At 41.3% G+C, this 17047-nt stretch overlaps 1 protein-coding gene across 2 annotated transcripts in view; it reads left to right on the top strand.

Moving 5' to 3' along the window:
* BMP5 (bone morphogenetic protein 5) overlaps positions 1 to 17047 on the top strand; it is a 59152-nt gene that overhangs the window by 38845 nt on the left and 3260 nt on the right. The window contains exons 4-6 of one of the 2 annotated variants that reach the window (XM_075497289.1): positions 797 to 994; positions 14439 to 14515; positions 16352 to 16462. In XM_075497289.1, coding sequence (XP_075353404.1) covers positions 797 to 994; positions 14439 to 14515; positions 16352 to 16462 — 386 coding nt within the window. The remainder of the gene's footprint in view (positions 1 to 796; positions 995 to 14438; positions 14516 to 16351; positions 16463 to 17047) is intronic. The other variant, XM_075497290.1, reaches the window with a different exon arrangement.

Raw genomic sequence — 17047 nt, 5'->3', positions numbered from 1 at the left:
CATAATACACGTACGCACAAAAGTGTTTATGCTGCCAAAATAAATTCTGTTAAGAGCAAGGGTTTATTTGCTAAAATGTCACTGATGCAGTTTCAGTGACTTGTTTTGCTTTCTTTTCTTTTACTGAGGTTCAGATCCTATAATATAGTGAGGTTACCACACAGTCCTGACTGAACAAATATTTTAAAGAAATATGCACATCCCCTGGGAACGGAACCAGAGTCAATAATGTACATATTTCAAACTCTGTTCTCTTGAACGACTGAATGCCTTCCTACCTTTACTAGTGAATGAACATCAGTCTGAGTAACACTGCACAATTTTATTTTTGAAGCAGAAGTATATTTATTATCTACACTTCTCTTTGCTACCAATTTGCTTTGGGGATATAAGGTTCCACATCTCACACTCAAGTGATGCAAAAAGTAGATGACTGCATTACATCATCCTTTTGATAGCCTATAGACTTTAATGGGGCTCATTTATTTTTCATTTCTATACATGTGTACATGAGTCTGAATTAAAATATCTGAGTAATGAATAAGATATGTAGTGCACAGAGACCACAATTTTATGCAATGACAACTACCTGTAAAGCTGTTGAAACTTTTGTAAATTGTTGAATTTTTTGTCTTTTAAGTTCTATTCAAAAAAATGTGGTTAGGATTCTTAATCATGTAAATTCAGGATTATGGGCAAAATCCTTGCCATGCTTCAGTCAGCAGCTGAACTCCCACCATGGGTTCAGGAGGGGCAGAAATTCACCTTTTAACTTACAATTTCCATTACTTTATAGGTCGAAGTATCAATGTTAAATCTGCTGGCCTGATTGGAAGACATGGGCCTCAGTCAAAGCAACCATTCATGGTTGCATTCTTCAAGGCAAGTGAAGTGCTCTTCCGTTCTGTCCGAGCAGCCAACAATAAAAGGAAAAATCAGAACCGCAACAAATCCAGTAGTCATCAGGAGTCTTCTAGGATGCCAAGTGTTGGGGGTAAGATGAAGCTATGATTTACTAGTCTGTTTAGAGGAGTTATGGTCACCTGCTCAAGTGCAGTGGAGTCACAGCAGCTTAACAAGACACTGCTCATTGGCTGAACTCAGAAACTGTGTTCCCGCTACATTTCTACCTGCTCCCCTAGCTTTGCTTAAACTTCTTTTGTTATGTTGGCCCTGAGCATGATCTACCTTCTGTGAGTCAGGTCACTTACATGTTTCATGGGCTCCTGGATGGTGAAATGCCCAAGTAGTTTGGGAAAGGCTGCACCTGAGCTTGAAACTAGTTCTATATAGTAGGCAACTGGGAGAGATCTTTGCTATGCATGACAAAAAGGTAGAGAGAGTAGAGAGGAGGGTTGCACCCCAACTGCTTGTTGAGGAAGCCTCAGCAAAAGACAGCGTTTGGACTCCTGTTTAACTGACTCCCGGCTGAAGAAACCAAGATGTAACACAAAAATCTGAATACTGGAAATGAGGAAGCTTAACCAATCTGTGAAAGTGTAAACTGTTTATGAGTTCAGACCAGCTGACACATACTGATGTAAATACACAGTGTATCCCTGATCAGGAGTCAATTCGATCCCTTATTTACCTGAAAGGTACTGGCAATAGTGCACATGAAAACACTGTTAGTCCCAGTAGAGCCTGGAGTAAGTTTTGCTCCAATTCTTTCCTGAAATGCTCCTTCAGCCGGAGGCACAAATTCACTTTATAAATATTCTCATTTTTTAACAAACATTTCTACTTTTCAGGGGACAGGATGTGAAAATGTATCTTTCACACCCTTTTAGCATGGCAGATCATAGAATCATAGTATCATAGAATCACAGAATACCAGGTTGGAAGGGACCTCAAAGATCATCTGGTCCAACCTTTCTTGGCAAAAGCACGGTCTAGACAAGATGGCCCAGCACCCTGTCCAGCTGAATCTTAAAAGTGTCCAGTGTTGGGGAATCCACCACTTCCCTGAAGAGATTATTCCAATGGCTGATTGTTCTCATTGTGAAAAATTTTCCTCTTGTGTCCAATTGGAATCTCCCCAGGAATAACTTGTACCCATTACCCCCTGTCTTTTCCATGTGACTCCTTGTAAAAAGGGAGTCTCCATCTTCTTTGTAGCCACCCTTTAAATACTGGAACATGGTGATAAGGTCTCCCCTAAGCCTTCTTTTCTCAAGGCTGAACAAACTCAGTTATCTCAGCCTTTCTTCATATGTCAGGCTCCCCAGTCCTTTGATCATCTTTGTGGCCCTTTTCTGCACCCTCTCCAGCCTGTCTGCATCTTTTTTGTATAGCGGGGACTAAAACTGAACACAGTATTCCAGGTGTGGCCTGACAAGCGCCGAGTAGAGTGGGATAATGACTTCTTTATCTCTGCTGGTGATGCCCTTGTTGATGCAACCCAGCATCCTGTTGCCTTGCTTTGCCGCAGCAGCACACTGTTCACTCATACTGAGTTTGTTGTCCACCAGGACCCCCAGGTCCCTTTCCACAGAGCTGCTCCCCAGCCGGGTAGATCCCAGCCTGTGCTGCCCTCCTGGATTATGTTTTCCCAGGTGCAAGACCTTACATTTGTCCTTGTTGAACTTCATAAGGTTCTTGTTAGCCCACTCGTTCAGCCTATCGAGGTCTTCCTGCAGGGTGGCTCTCCCTTCTGAAGTGTCCACTTCCCCACTCAGTTTGGTGTCATTGGCAAACTTCATCAGGGTGCACTTGATTCCATCATCCAGATCACTTATGAAAATACTAAGCAGCTTTGGGCCCAATATCGATCCCTGGGGGACCCCACTTGTGACAGGTTGCCAGTCTGAAAAGGAGCTATTTACCACCACCCTCTGGGTGCGGCCTGTCTGCCAGTTCCCCACCCACCGCACAGACCACTTGTCTAGACCATAACACACCAGTTTCTCTGGGAGGAGGCTGTGGGAAACAGTATTGAAAACCTTGGAGAAATCCAGGTAGACGACATCCACCACTCTCCCCACCTCAACCAAGCATGTTACTGTGTCGTAGAAGGTGATCAGGTTTGTCAAGCAGGATTTGCCCTTGGTGAATCTGTGCTGGCTTTTCCCATTCACATGCTTCAGTTGACTTGTGATAGCCTGCAGGAGGATTTGTTCCATAACTTTCCCAGGGACTGAAGTAAGACTGATGAGCCTATAATTTCCTGGATCCTCCTTTAAGCCCTTCTTGTAGATGGGGGTGATATTAGCCTTCTTCCAGTCTTCTGGGATGTCCCGTGATCTCCACGACTTCTCAAAGATTATGGAGAGAGGCCTCGGAACAACATCAGCCAGCTCTCTTAACACCTTCGGGTGGATATTGTCAGGGCCCATTGATTTGTAGGGGTCAAACTCCTGTGATAGTTCACATACCAACACTTCCTTCACTGGTGGATCTAGTACCAGCATATCAAAACCTCAATATAGGTGCTATTTTTAAGCCCCGTGGATGCCTACAAGTAAGCAAATTAGTATTTAGTGGAAAGAATTCAGCCCTGGTGTGGAACACATCTATTTGAGGAGAACAGTTATGAGCATTACTTATATCCATCTCAGAACCTCGAAAGTGGCAGACTAGAGACCCCTCTAATGTAATGCATAAGCCTTTCCCTGATCTTCTGCACAAGGATGAATTTTGCCTCAACAACTACAAACTGGTACTGAGTTGCTAAAGAAGTCATAGAAATTATTTCAATAACTTATCCTTCTAAATTTATTTAAAGTTCACCTGGTGACCTACTAGAATAAAATCCCACTTTAAGGTTAAAAAATGAGTATTAAAACATATCCTGAAAAAAAGTTTTTAATCTATTGCTTCAGTAGTGGGCTCAATTTTATTTGTATATGATGTATAGGTAGAAAAAATACTGTGCTATTTCTCTAATTTCTGCTAAGGACCGGGAGCATAGTTATTTCTGAGGTAGATGATTTAGAAAGATGCACATGTTCCCTCTGAGGACCCTAGCTTTTGAAAAGCCCCTGACATTTTTTTAAGGTACCAGGGATCTCTGTTTACAACTGGGTTTTGTTTGGGGGTTTTTTGAGTATTTTCAAGTTTTCTGATATTCTGTATAGCTTGACCACAAATAGCTCATCTGCACAATTAACTGCTAACCCCTTATTAGTCAATATTGCAGGGGAGCAGTTACACATAAATAATGAAAGAAGTCCCAAACAAAAAAATTTTAGCTTTTTACTAGTGAAAAAAAGAGATTACATGCTCTATAGCAGAAAAGCATTTTAAAAATTATTCATTATTTATAAAGTTATATTGACTAAACATTTTTTCTTCATTAACTGCTTAAACTTCTGATTTTTTGAAACAATGCAGGTTAAAAATTGACTGAGCATCTTGTAATTCAGATGTGGTTTAAGCATGCACATCAGTTAAGCTTGCTAGCTGATGCTTGCTCTGAATTAGTTGACTTCAGTAGAGGAACTGAATCTGCATTTTTTTCTGCAGAAACTGTTCCTTCTATTTTACTGCTGTCGTATGATGCAATTCCCTATTTTCATAAAAGGGCTTTAGACTCAATGACACAACACGAGGGTGAGGTTTTGGGGTTTTTTGGTTTTTTTGTTTGTTTGTTTGTTTTCAAAGACAGTCAAACATGATCTGTGCAACTTAATTAACTCCAAAATACAGTCTCTTACCTCAAGGGTAAATAATATTCTCTCTGCACAAAAAAAATTTTAAAAAAATTTTCATATTTCCTGGAAAATGGCTACTAATGTTGAGAATCACATTATTTTGAGGGAGGGGAATATCATTGAAGTACACGGTACACACAAGATGCCTAAATAGAAGTATAATTCTTTCAGATTCCATCTTTCTAGTCCATGAAGAAATGAGAATTGAACAGATTTGTTAAGCCTCCTTGATTATAGCAGGAAAGCTGAACACAAGCTCCCTGCTGGTTTAACCTGGGAAAAAGTCAACCTTAACACATGCCAGCAAGTTGCATCGGCATGAGAGTTACCTCTGGAAGAACTGTCTGTATGTCTCAAAACACTGGTCAGCCTCATCTGTGCATTCAGTTGTGCTCCAGAGCTGTTGTAAAACAAGAAAAATCAGAACATCTCTAGTGAAATGAGCATTATGAAACAAATTTTCTCCTAACCTCTTTAGGCCCCCAGTCTGCATAAGAGTAGAGGTGAATCACTATATATGTTGATCCATGCCAGATTTCTGTCAAAAAAGGTTGCAGTCCAAGAAAACCATACTGTTAAAACAAAATTAGGTTAAGAAGCAATTGTACGTGCAGTTGCATCAAAGGCAGGGGCAGCGACCTCTGACTGGAGATGGAGATAGCAAGATACGGGCAGGCTGGAATAGGTGGCAAAGCTGAAGGCAGAGGAGCAACCACAGCCTCACACAACAATGTCCTCCACAGCAAAACTGCTTGGAGGAGTAGCTCCTGCACCATGGCAAAGCAGCTTCCTTGCGGTTTGCCTCAACAGTCCCTATATCACAAAAATCTTATTTTATTTGGCTGCCATTACTGATCAGTGATGGGACTTTTCATGCTATAAGTGATTCAAAACACTTTTTCTTTTAATAACTATTGCAACAATACTCATTAAAAATCTGCAGATGGGCACACTGATGGCTGCAAAGGCAATGTGCAGATTCTATCCAGATGCTCCAGTGTGCAAAAAAGACGTGGAGACAACACATTCTTATTCCCAGATCTTCTTTGCAGAATGCAGGCAGAGTCCTTCCATGGGGACAGCCTGTTGTCAGGGAAAAGTTATGCCCTTTTCCTCCTGTTCTCCAGCCCCAGAAACTGTACAAGGGCAGTGGATATGCTGCATCCCTGCAGGCTTATGGGAGAAGGCTGATTATATAGTATAATTCATCTCTTCATATTTAAACCAAAGAAAACCCCAAAGAATTCTGTCCATCATCTTCCTCATGGCAGCCTGTCAATAAGCCATATTCAATTCTCTCTACCCCCTGATGCAAGACACTGTTGACGTAAATGACACAGTGATGGGCAAACATCATTGTGTGATGTAGGTTCTTGTTTCTAAGTTTGTTCCATAATCTTTTATCTACAGTATCTAAGTTAGACATTGACAGTGAAAAATGCTCATCTACATAGCTAGAGGTTATGTAGCCAGACCCAGATAGGTCATTTATATGTCACAGGGTTTGGTTATACTTTTCTCTGCAGATCAATCCCAACTTTACTACAGCCATGTCTTCTTTTTCTCCTTGCTTTTTTCTTCTTCCTTTTCTGTTTTTTTTTTTTTTTCCCCTTTTTTCCTTTTTATTTTTTTTCTCTTTCTCCTTCTCTTTGCCCTTGGCTTTTGTCTTATTTCTTTTGCCTCTTGGCTTTTGTCTTTTGCCTTCTTCCTTTTGCCTTCTTCCTTTCTAAGTTCTTGGACCTCAGCAATTAGCTTCACTGTATTCTCAGCATGTCAAAAACAAAAGCTCCACTGGGCAACTCAGTTTTTCCCTTCCACTGGACAACACATTTTTTGAATTATTAATGAAGATATACACAAACACAATGTGAAGAAAAAATCTGTATCTGTCAGTTATTATAACAGCTGGGCAAATGTTGACAGATCTGGGGTCAGCATCCCTGCGTTGCTAAGAACTTCAAGAGAAGATGACCTCAATGCAGTGCAAAGACAGAGAGAATTAAACTTAGCATACGGACTCCACCTGCCTGCCATACACAGAGGGTTGAACTGTGTATTACTTTTACACAGTTTTATTTTGGTCAAACTGTAGATAAAAGGAAAAATAATTAAAACAAATCAAAACAAGACAAGTTGTTCCCAAAGTACATCACATAACCCTTCCTTAAAACAAAGGCTGGCTTTTTTTTTTTTCTTTTGAACATCATCTAAAAAGAATTACAGTGTAATTGGACACTAGAGGATATCCACATTTAAATACTGAATAGTGACTTATATCAGGAAATTAAAAAACAAAGCTACCTAATTGTTAGTCATAATGCAGTGAGATAAAAACAGAAAATAATACTTAACTCTACATTTCCTGTATTTTATTGGTTGAGGTCACACTAATTAATTAAGAACACAATACTTTGTGATAGTATATATAAACATGTTTATATATCTTTATTTCCCTTGCCAAAAAAAATTATCCTTGTTAAATTTCTTGTAAATGTATTGTATTGCCCTCCTTCCACAGCTCTTTCTGCTATGTAGGGGTTTGGACCCCAAATGCAGTCCTTGAATAGCTGAGGAACAATGTTTTCTTAGTCACAATAGCGTATAGTTTTGATTCTTGACAGAATAAGCATATGGGCCTTGAAGCTACAGTATGTGAAATTGGATCCTTGGCACCAGATCTTACTATAAATGTCACATTTGATACTTATATGAAATGCTACGTTACACACAACATTTGTCTTATATGGAAGATAGAATTCAAGGAAGGAATATGGATTTGCCTGAGTCTCACTTTCTTTGTAGGTGTGTGGGTTAGATGTTTTGCAGATACGTGTCTGCATATGAAACACAGACCATCATATCAGGCATTCTGGTGTGACTGCTCATCCACCCCTGGTTAACCTATATTCAAATAACTCAGAGTATCGAGACAATGAAGACATCTATGCGATGACTTACATATTTATTATTCAGCCTTTCTCCTTTAACTGTAGGGAATTCTGCTACATTCTGGTGCTAAAACTTCTGTACATATTCTTAAATACGCAAATGTCATGACCGAGAGAAAACTGGCAAAAGCACAATCTTCAGCTTTCATTTGTTTGCCCGCTTGGGTGTGACCTAAAACCAGATTGTGACTTTCCTGACTTTCTCATATGCATATCTTTCTGACATTTTTCAGTCAGTTTTTTTGTAAAGTGACTTGCATTCTGTATGATTGAATTTTAAATTCCCATTAATAGCTGAAACAGAAAAGCTCGATATTTACCTCCTATGAGCACTGATATTAGTCAAAATCATTATACAGATCCTTATAAAGAGTGATCAGTGAAACACAGTTCATATTTTTTGAAGTTAAAGTTCCTTTACTCTCCACTACCTTCACCTTACTTCTAATGTGTGTGCAGAACATACTATGTTATTACAGACAACTCTTCACAAAGGATGACTAAGAGTTCTTGGTTATATTAAAGGCATATAGATTTTTGAAAACTTGTGGTGTCCTAGGGTATCCTGCCTTGCTTCCAGTCTACTCCAGAAAGACACAGGACTCCCATAGGATGTGGGTATATATTTTGACCTTACATCCCTGGGGTATCTGAAATGGTAGTAGGTAACTAACTACCTGTGGAGAACCTTTAATGAGTGTCACTGAGAATCAGCCCATGAAGGGTTAGGAAAATACCATAGGAAAGAAGGTAGTATTCATCTTTCAAAAGGAATGAAGATTTGGGGTATTATAGCTTAGAAAGCCTAACTTAACATCCCTGGTAGTACCAGAACAAATTATTTAGTACTGCAAATGGATATATCTTGACTTGTGCACACTTTTTGAAACAGTTTCAGGACACATATTGGGGCTCAGGTATATTCAACAGAAAGTGGGTACATAGCCTGTTAAAAAAAAAGAAAAAGCATATTCAAAGAGCATGTTACCAATAAGAGTAAAATTTGAGTGGGTATTTTGAATGACATCTCATTGAGTCTCTTCTGGACCTGATTCAGTCCAACATTTTATTGGTAATTTGGATGATTGGTCATTCCTCCCAGAGCTGGTATCCTCTGTAAACTTGCAGAGAGCACACTCTGTGCTATTGTCCAGGTTACTAACAAAGACATTAATCAGTATTGGCACCAGCACTGATCCTTTAGGGACATCTCTACTAACCAGCCGCCAGCTGGACTTTGTACCACTGATGACAACCCTTTCAGCCCAGCAGCCCAGCCAAGTTTCCACCCATTATACTCTTTACCTATCCAAACCATATCTGACCAATTTGGCTATAAGAAAACAATGGGAGACCATATCAAAAACCTTCCTAAAAGCAAAGTGAAACAACATCCAGTGCTCTTCACAAGCCCACAAAGCTAGTCAGCTCATCACAGAAAACAGTCAGGTTGGTTAGGCACAGTTTGACCCAGTATATCCATGCTGACTGTTCCCAAACACCTTCTTGTTCTTCATGTGCCTGGACACGTCTTCCAGGACGATTTGCTCCACAGACTTCCCAGCAACTGAGGTTAAGCTGATTGCCCTTCTTGAAGACGGGTGTGACATTTTCCATTTTTGAATCATCAGAAATATCCTCCAGTCACTATGAACACTCAGAAATGGCAGGGAGTGTCTTTGCAATTATGTTGGTCAGCTCGTTCCCCACCCTGAAATTCATCCCTTCTGCTCACATGGACTTGTGTATCTTCAATTTGCTTAAGTGGTTCCCAACTCTATTTCTTTTACTGTGGGTAGAGCTTCAGTCACTAGGCTCAGGGACTTGGGAGTCCTGAGGGTAAATCTTGCCAGTAAAAAACAAGACAAAGAAGTCATTGAGTACCTTAACGTGTTCTGAGTCCTTGTCACTAGGTCCTCTGCCCTACTGAACAATGAATCTGTATTTTTCTTGGTTTTTCTTTTTGCTATAAATATACCTATAGAAGTCCTTCTTGTTGACCTTGACATCCCTCACAAGTTTCAACTCCAGCTAAGCTTTGGCTTTCCTAACATCCATCCCTGCATGCTCAGGCAATGTGTTTATATTATTTCTGTGTAGCTCTTCCCAGTTCCACATTACTTTTACTTCCTATTAGAATTTGAGCTCAGTCAAGAATTTCCTATTCAGCCACAGTGGCTTTGTGCCATACTTGCTTGACCTGCACATGAGAGTGGACTTACCTTGTGCTTGTCTCAGAGGTTGTCCTGAGAGATAAGCCAGCTCTCCTGGTCTCCTTTGCCCTCCAGGACAGTCTCCCATGAGATCACATGAAGAAGATCTCTGAACAAGCTGAAATTTGTTCTCCTGAATTCCAAGGTTGCAGTGCTGTTGCTGATCTTGGTCATCTCTTTGTAAACTCTTCAGAAGGGATAGGCAAGGAAGGAGAGGCGATGGGGTAACCCTGTATGTTAGAGAGTGTTTTGACTGTCTAGAGCTTGATGATGGTGACAATAGGGTTGAGTGTTTATGGGTAAGAATCAGGGGGAAGGCCAACAAGGCAGATATCATGGTGGGAGCCTGTTATAGGCCACCCAACCAGGATGAAGAGGCAGATGAAATATGCTATAAGCAGCTGGGAGAAGTCTCACAATCGCTAGCCCTTGTTCTCATGGGGGATTTCAACTTACCAGATGTCTGCTGGAAATACAATACAGTGGATAGGAAACAATCCAGGACATTCCTGGAGTGTGTGTAAGATGATAACTTCCTGACACAGCTGGTGAGTGAGCCAACTAGGGAAGGTGCCCCACTGGACCTGTTGTTTGCAAACAGAGAAGGACTTGTGGGTGATGTGATGGTTGGAGGCCATCCGGAGCATAGCAATCATGAAATGATAGAGTATTCGATAACTGTAGAAGTAAGGAGGGGGGTCAGCAGAACTGCTACCTTGGACTTCCAGAGGGCAGACTTAGGCCTGGTTGACAGAGTCCCTTGGGAGGCAGTCCTGAAGGGCAAAGGAGTCCAGGAAGGCTGGACATTCTCCAAGAAGGAAATCTTAAAGGCGCAGGAGCAGGTCATCCCCATGTGCTGAAAGATGAACCAGCAGGGAAGAAGACTGGCCTGGCTGAACAGAGAGCTTTGGCTGGAACTCAGGAAAAAAAGGAGAGAGAGTTTATGACCTTTGGAAGAAGGGGCAGGCAACTCAAGAGGACTACAAGGATGTCATGAGGTTATGCAGGGAGAAAATTAGAAGGGCCAAAGCCCAACTAGAACTTAATCTCGCTACTGCCGTAAAAGACAATAAAAAATGTTTCTATAAATACATTAGCAACAGAAGGCGGACTAAGGAGAATCTCCATCCTTCATTGGTTGTGAGGGGAACATAGTGACAAAGGATGAGGAAAAGGCTGAGGTACTTAATGCCTTCTTTGCCTCAGTCTTTAATGGTAAGACCAGTTGTTCTCCAGGTACCCAGCCCCCTGAGGTGGAAGACAGGGACGGGGAGCAGAATGAAGCCCCCATCATCCAAGGGGAAATGGTTAGTGACCTGCTACACCACTTAGACACACAAAAGTCTATGGGGTCAGGTGGGATCCACCCAAGGGTACTGAGGGAGCTGGTGGAAGTGCTGACCAAGCCACTTTCAATCCTTTATCAGCAGTCTTGGCTAACTGGGGAGGTCCCAGTTGACCGGAAGTTAGCAAATGTGATGGCCATCTACAAGAAGGGCCAGAAGGAGGATCCAGAGAACTACAGGCCTGTCAGTCTGACCTTGGTGCTGGAGGAGGTTATGGAGCAGATCATCTTGAGTGTCATCACGCAACACGTACAGGACAACCAGGTGATCAGGCCCAGTCAGCATGGGTTTATGAAAGGCAGGTCCGGGTTTATGAAAGGCAGGTCCTGCTTGACTAACCTGATCTCCTCCTATGACAAGATGACCCGCTTAGTGGATGAGGGAAAGGCTGTGGATGTTGTCTACCTAGACTTTAGTAAAGCCTTTGACACTGTTTCCCACAGCATTCTCCTGGAGAAACTGGCTGTTCATGGCTTGGACGGGCATAATCTTTGTTGGGTAAAAAACTGACTGGATGGCCAGGCCCAAAGAGTTGTGGTGAATGGAGTTAAATCCAGTGGCAGCTGGTCACAAGTGGTGTTCCCCACGGCTCAGTATTGGGGCCAGTTGTGTTTAATATCTTTATCATTCAAGGTCAGGGCTCTGAGCAACCTGATCTAGTTGAAGATGTCCCTGCTCATTGCAGAAGGGTTGGATTAGATGACCTTTAAAGGTCCCTTCCAACCCAAACTATTCTATGATTCTATTATCAATGATCTGGACGAGGGGATCGAGTGCACCCTCAGGAATTTTGCAGATGACACCAAGTTGTGTGGGAGTGTTGATCTGCTTGAGGGTAGGAAGGCTCTACAGAGGCATCTGGACAGGCTGGATCGATGGGCCGAGGTCAATTGTATGAGGTTCAACAAGGCCAAGTGCCAGGTCCTGCACTTGGGCCACAGCAACCCCATGCAATGCTACAGACTTGGGGAAGAGTGGCTGGAAAGCTGCCTGGCAGAGAAGGACCTGGGGGTGTTGGTTGACAGCCAGCTGAATATGAGCCAGCAGTGTGCCCAGGTGGCCAAGAAGGCCAACAGCATCCTGGCTTGTATCAGAAATAGTGTGGCCAGCAGGAGTAGGGAAGTGATTGTCCCCCTGTACTCAGCACTGGTGAGGCCGCACGTGGAATGCTGTGTTCAGTTTTGGGCCTCTCACTACAAGAAAGACATTGAGGTGCTGGAGCGTGTCCAGAGAAGGGCAACGAAGCTGGTGAAGGGTCTGGAGCACAAGTCTTATGAGGAGCGGCTGAGGGAACTGGGGTTGTTTAGCCTGGAGAAGAGGAGGCTGAGGGGAGACCTTATTGCTCTCTACAACTACCTGAAAGGAGGTTGTAGAGAGGTGGGGGTCGGTCTCTTCTCCCAAGTAACAAGCCATAGGACAAGAGGAAAAGGCCTCAAGTTGCGCCAGGGGAGGTTTAGATTAGATATTAGGAAAACTTTCTTCACCGAAAGGGTTGTCAGGCATTGGAACAGGCTGCCAAGGGAAGTGGTTGAGTCCCTGGAGGTATTCAAAAGACAATTGGATGTGGTGCTTAGGGACATGGTTTAGTGGTGGACTTGGCAGTGCTAGGCTACCGGTTGGACTGGATGATCTTAAAGGTCTTCTCCAACCTAAATGATTCTATGATTCTCTCAGAACCTTTTAACTCCACCATATCATGATTGCTGCAGCCCCATCATGCTGCAGTTCTCATCAACATCCTCACCCCCAGCCTGTTCTTTATTCATTGATTTTCATAAATACAGCATAATTCTAAGGTGACTAGGGAGGAGTATATAAAAAAGGTGTCTGAAGCTGATCATTTGACAGTGTGGTTTTGCTGCAAAACTCCTGTTCTTCGATATACTGCTAGAAAATAATCCAGAAATCATAGGAAACAATTATTTTACTTTATTTGGCACTGTGTCTAGTTTTGGCTATCACATCTTCAGAAAGACACAGCGAAAGTGAAGAGAACCCAGAGAAACAATGATAGCACAGATCAGAACAGCTGACAAGAAGCAGTTGGTAAATTTGCAGAAAAGCTCCTTTAGACCATCTATTTGGAAGACTTTTCTGCAAGGATAGTGAAGCACTACAATGAGTTATCTCACAGACTGTAGAACTCCCTTCCTTTCATTTTATGTGAAAAAGGCCTCTCTAAATTTTTCAGGAATTTTTCATCAGAGACCCTCCCACCCCAGCCTCAAGTCTCTTAATGTTAAAAAACTGTTTCTAAAAAAAAAATCTATTCATGAAAATGAAGATTTTGTTTGTTTTTCAGTGTCTTCCTCATTTGGTTTTTGTTGCTGTTGTTGTTGTAAATTTCAGCCAACTTTTTTTTCTGCCGGAATGGTTATTTTGGTCCAAAAAATCCACTTTAAGCATTCTTGAAATGGAACCAGAGGAGACAGCCTGTCCTCCCTGCTCCATCACATGCTTCACTGATGGCATCACTTGAATAGCACCATAAACCAGCTCTGGGGTGCTAATGTGGTGAAGGCATGACCCTATTCCCTTCCTTTCCTGTTACTCAGGGGCAGCAAGGAACAGGTACTAGATTTTCGCCAGGATTAAGGTAGTCCTGGAGAAGCACGTATGGAAGGTTCTCTCTGTCCCTCTATCCTGACACATCTCTGACAGTGCAGAAACATTCAGGCCTTTAAAAAGCATCTGTTAGTCTACTTGTTCACATTAGTATTACCAACTAAAGATCATCAAGTGGTGAATATTTCTAGAAAATATCGTAAAAAATGAAGGAGTAGAAAATGTGCTAATGAGTTTTGGAAAAAACTGTGCTAACAGACTTTTGGAAATTCTGTTGTTTTGGGACAATTTTTATCATTGTAAATTTATCTTTCAAATTGGGCTACTTCCTTTACCTGGCAAGTAAACCTGTGCCAACATACAGATGACTTCCCCATATCTTGGATCAGGGTCTCACTTGTTCTCCTTTGATTACCTACTTTGATTGTGTGCATATTATCAGAGTTGTTACGTAGCCAGCCAGCAAACAGACATCCTTTAAACCTGTTTCCCCTACTGCTGAATGCATCATTTTGTCTGTGTACACAAATTGTATTAGGCTGACACTGCTGATTCTGCATTTCCAAGTTTACACTGTCTTTACAACCAACCCTAGGAATATAAATGCTTGTTCCTTTCCTTTGTATATTTTGGTCAGGAACTCAAAAATAGCTAAATCTTGTTGGTTCTAGCAATGCTTCTAAACAATTTATTATTATTATTTTCTTCCTGTAGAGTATAACACAAGCGAGCAAAAGCAAGCATGTAAGAAACATGAACTTTACGTGAGTTTCCGAGACTTAGGATGGCAGGTATGATTATAAATGCTGTTTCCTATCAGTTCAAATTGGGGCAATCTATTTTACAGCCTCCCATTATTTACAGTCTGTTTTCTTCATGGTAATTGGTATTTCACTGTTGAGAGACAAATTCTTTAAATGCATTTGGTAATGAATCCCTATCACTATCGCTTTACCTTTTTTGGCTGCTGTTCTCTCAAAGATTTTGCATACATTAATGGCTTTATGATCTGCATTCGTTCACATAAAGATAAATCTGAACTATTACTCAAGATATGAATAGATCTGCAGTAAATGAAACCAAAATCCCCACACTGAGCAATGGAACGTTTGAAATTTGCACTTGAATTCTCCCTGGTTCAGTGCTGTCTACTGCAGGTCACAGAGATTTCACTGAGGTAGGGTCCGTAGGGAACTAGAGCTTGGATCACTATTCAGTGGTCTTTATAACACCATAGCTAAGTTTATATAATTTCTGGGAAAAACTCATCCTGCCATACAGTAACAAAAAATAAGGTACTTGTAGTAAAAGGTCGTAAAGAGAGAGGCAGGGCATTGTGAGAAAAGAAAATAGATATCAATCTAGGATTTTTTTCCAGAAAGCAAGGAGCTCTCTATAAAGAAAGAACAAGAAGGCCATCAGCAACCTATAACCTAGACATATTGCATATGTAGGTAAGAACTCAGAGACGGCTGTCTGTGCATTTCACATTTCTCTGAATTATTTTGAAACAATTCTCCATAAGCAGAACAAGTCTATGAGGAGAAAAAGTATGCTACCTCTTTAGTGACAGCTCATCCTTTACATATCTAGCTCAGATTCTCATATGGCCTCATTACTCTGCCTGACTTTTTGTAGTATGTTTATCCTCACAGCAGCCTGAAGAAGTAGGCAGAGACTGTTTTCCCAAGTCTGCAGAGCGTAATCACCCTGTCCATGGCCACAGAGCAGGCTCGTGGCATTGACTTGAACTCAGGCTACTGAACAAGTGAGCCGTTGTCTCTCTGTACATCACAGATTTTTTCCAGGTATCAACAGGTCTTTCATTTTTTGAAACAGTAAATTCTGATATGCCCCAAGATATGCAAGGGTCTCAGATCAGTCATTCAAGGTGGCCATAGAGAAAAGAAAATCTATTTTTTTCACAAAAAATACTTGAAGAATTCAAAGTTTCAGTCGGAAAGCCAAAACTACACTGTACAATATTTGATCAGTAAAACTCAGGGTGAAATGAGATAAAAAGAAACAAACCCCAAGAAGCAGGTACTTGATCCTCTCCGCCCTTCCCACATCACCTCCATTACCTTTGCCTGGCAAAGGATGAATTCAGCAAACTAAACACATAGCTTTCATTAACATTTTAAAATATTTTCTCTCTTGTGGTCTTTTCTCCATGCTGTGTTGCTAGAAATACTCAAAATGCATGATTCAGTGACATTCTAACGGGTAATCTCTAGCAACCCTCAGTCTCACGCAATAATACAACTAATGGCATTGAGTATGCTGAAGAAAGAGGATGCATTTTAATTACTTTTGTTGCACCAAGAAGTGCTCAAGATTTTTGGTCTGGGAAGAAAAGTATTCTGACAAACATATTTGGACCTTTAATTCCCCTTATAGCCTCATTAGTTGGTATTCAGTACAGATTTCTAAGTTTAATTTAATTTTCATCTGAGTTTTGCATGAACAAAGCAAATAATTCTCTTTTTTTGGCAAAAAAAGTAATTTAACATGCCACATTCTGAAGTTCATTTTGTCCTTGGACAAGTCTTTGTTAGTTTGATATAGTTTTAAATTTTCTGAGTGAGAAAAAAAAAATTGAGTGGGTTTATTTGTTCTTGTTTTAGGATTGGATTATTGCACCGGAGGGCTACGCTGCGTTTTACTGCGATGGAGAGTGTTCTTTCCCCCTCAATGCCCACATGAACGCAACAAACCACGCCATTGTTCAGACTCTGGTATGCCTCTGCCTATGTTGTAGTTGCCTATTTTGCAGTTGTAAGTGTCTTGGCACAGGGGCTGTCTCTTTCTCTCTGTTTACTACTATTGGATTTTGATTATTTCTGGGTAAATGATAACTCATTTCAAAGACGTGCTTTGATGATTACGCTGCAGAGAGGATGAACTGTCCAGAGTGGCCTTTGTGGTAGGTTTCCCTTCCATTTCAAATGCAATAACACATGAGAAGACTGTTCATATTACTGGAGTATTGTGTAGACAGGAACCAAAGGGGCCCCCTGTTCCCACTTCCAAGAGTTTTTTGCAGCTTATTGAAGCTCCATGTTAACATTCTACATGCTATACCTTCCAGAAATGTTGACACTTGGCCACTCTGTGGACCTGTGTTGTCAACTGTTGGCAGAGATGCTTAAACTGTAATTTAATGTGAAGCTTTGCAAGCAGATGCATTTGCATGTAAGAAATTGTGTTCAGTCATGCCTGGCTAACGAATGCAATTTATAAATAAGTGTGTTTGGATCTGTTGCTCTGCCTGGTACTTGTAAAAGGGGATTTGCAGCCAGCTTTCTGCCTCTGTTAGTTCT

The sequence above is a fragment of the Mycteria americana genome, chromosome 3 (assembly GCF_035582795.1).
Source record: "Mycteria americana isolate JAX WOST 10 ecotype Jacksonville Zoo and Gardens chromosome 3, USCA_MyAme_1.0, whole genome shotgun sequence".
NCBI classification, from domain to species: domain Eukaryota; kingdom Metazoa; phylum Chordata; class Aves; order Ciconiiformes; family Ciconiidae; genus Mycteria; species Mycteria americana.
The sequence above is the reverse complement of the archived record's forward strand: the minus strand, read 5'-3'. Positions and strand labels throughout refer to the sequence as shown.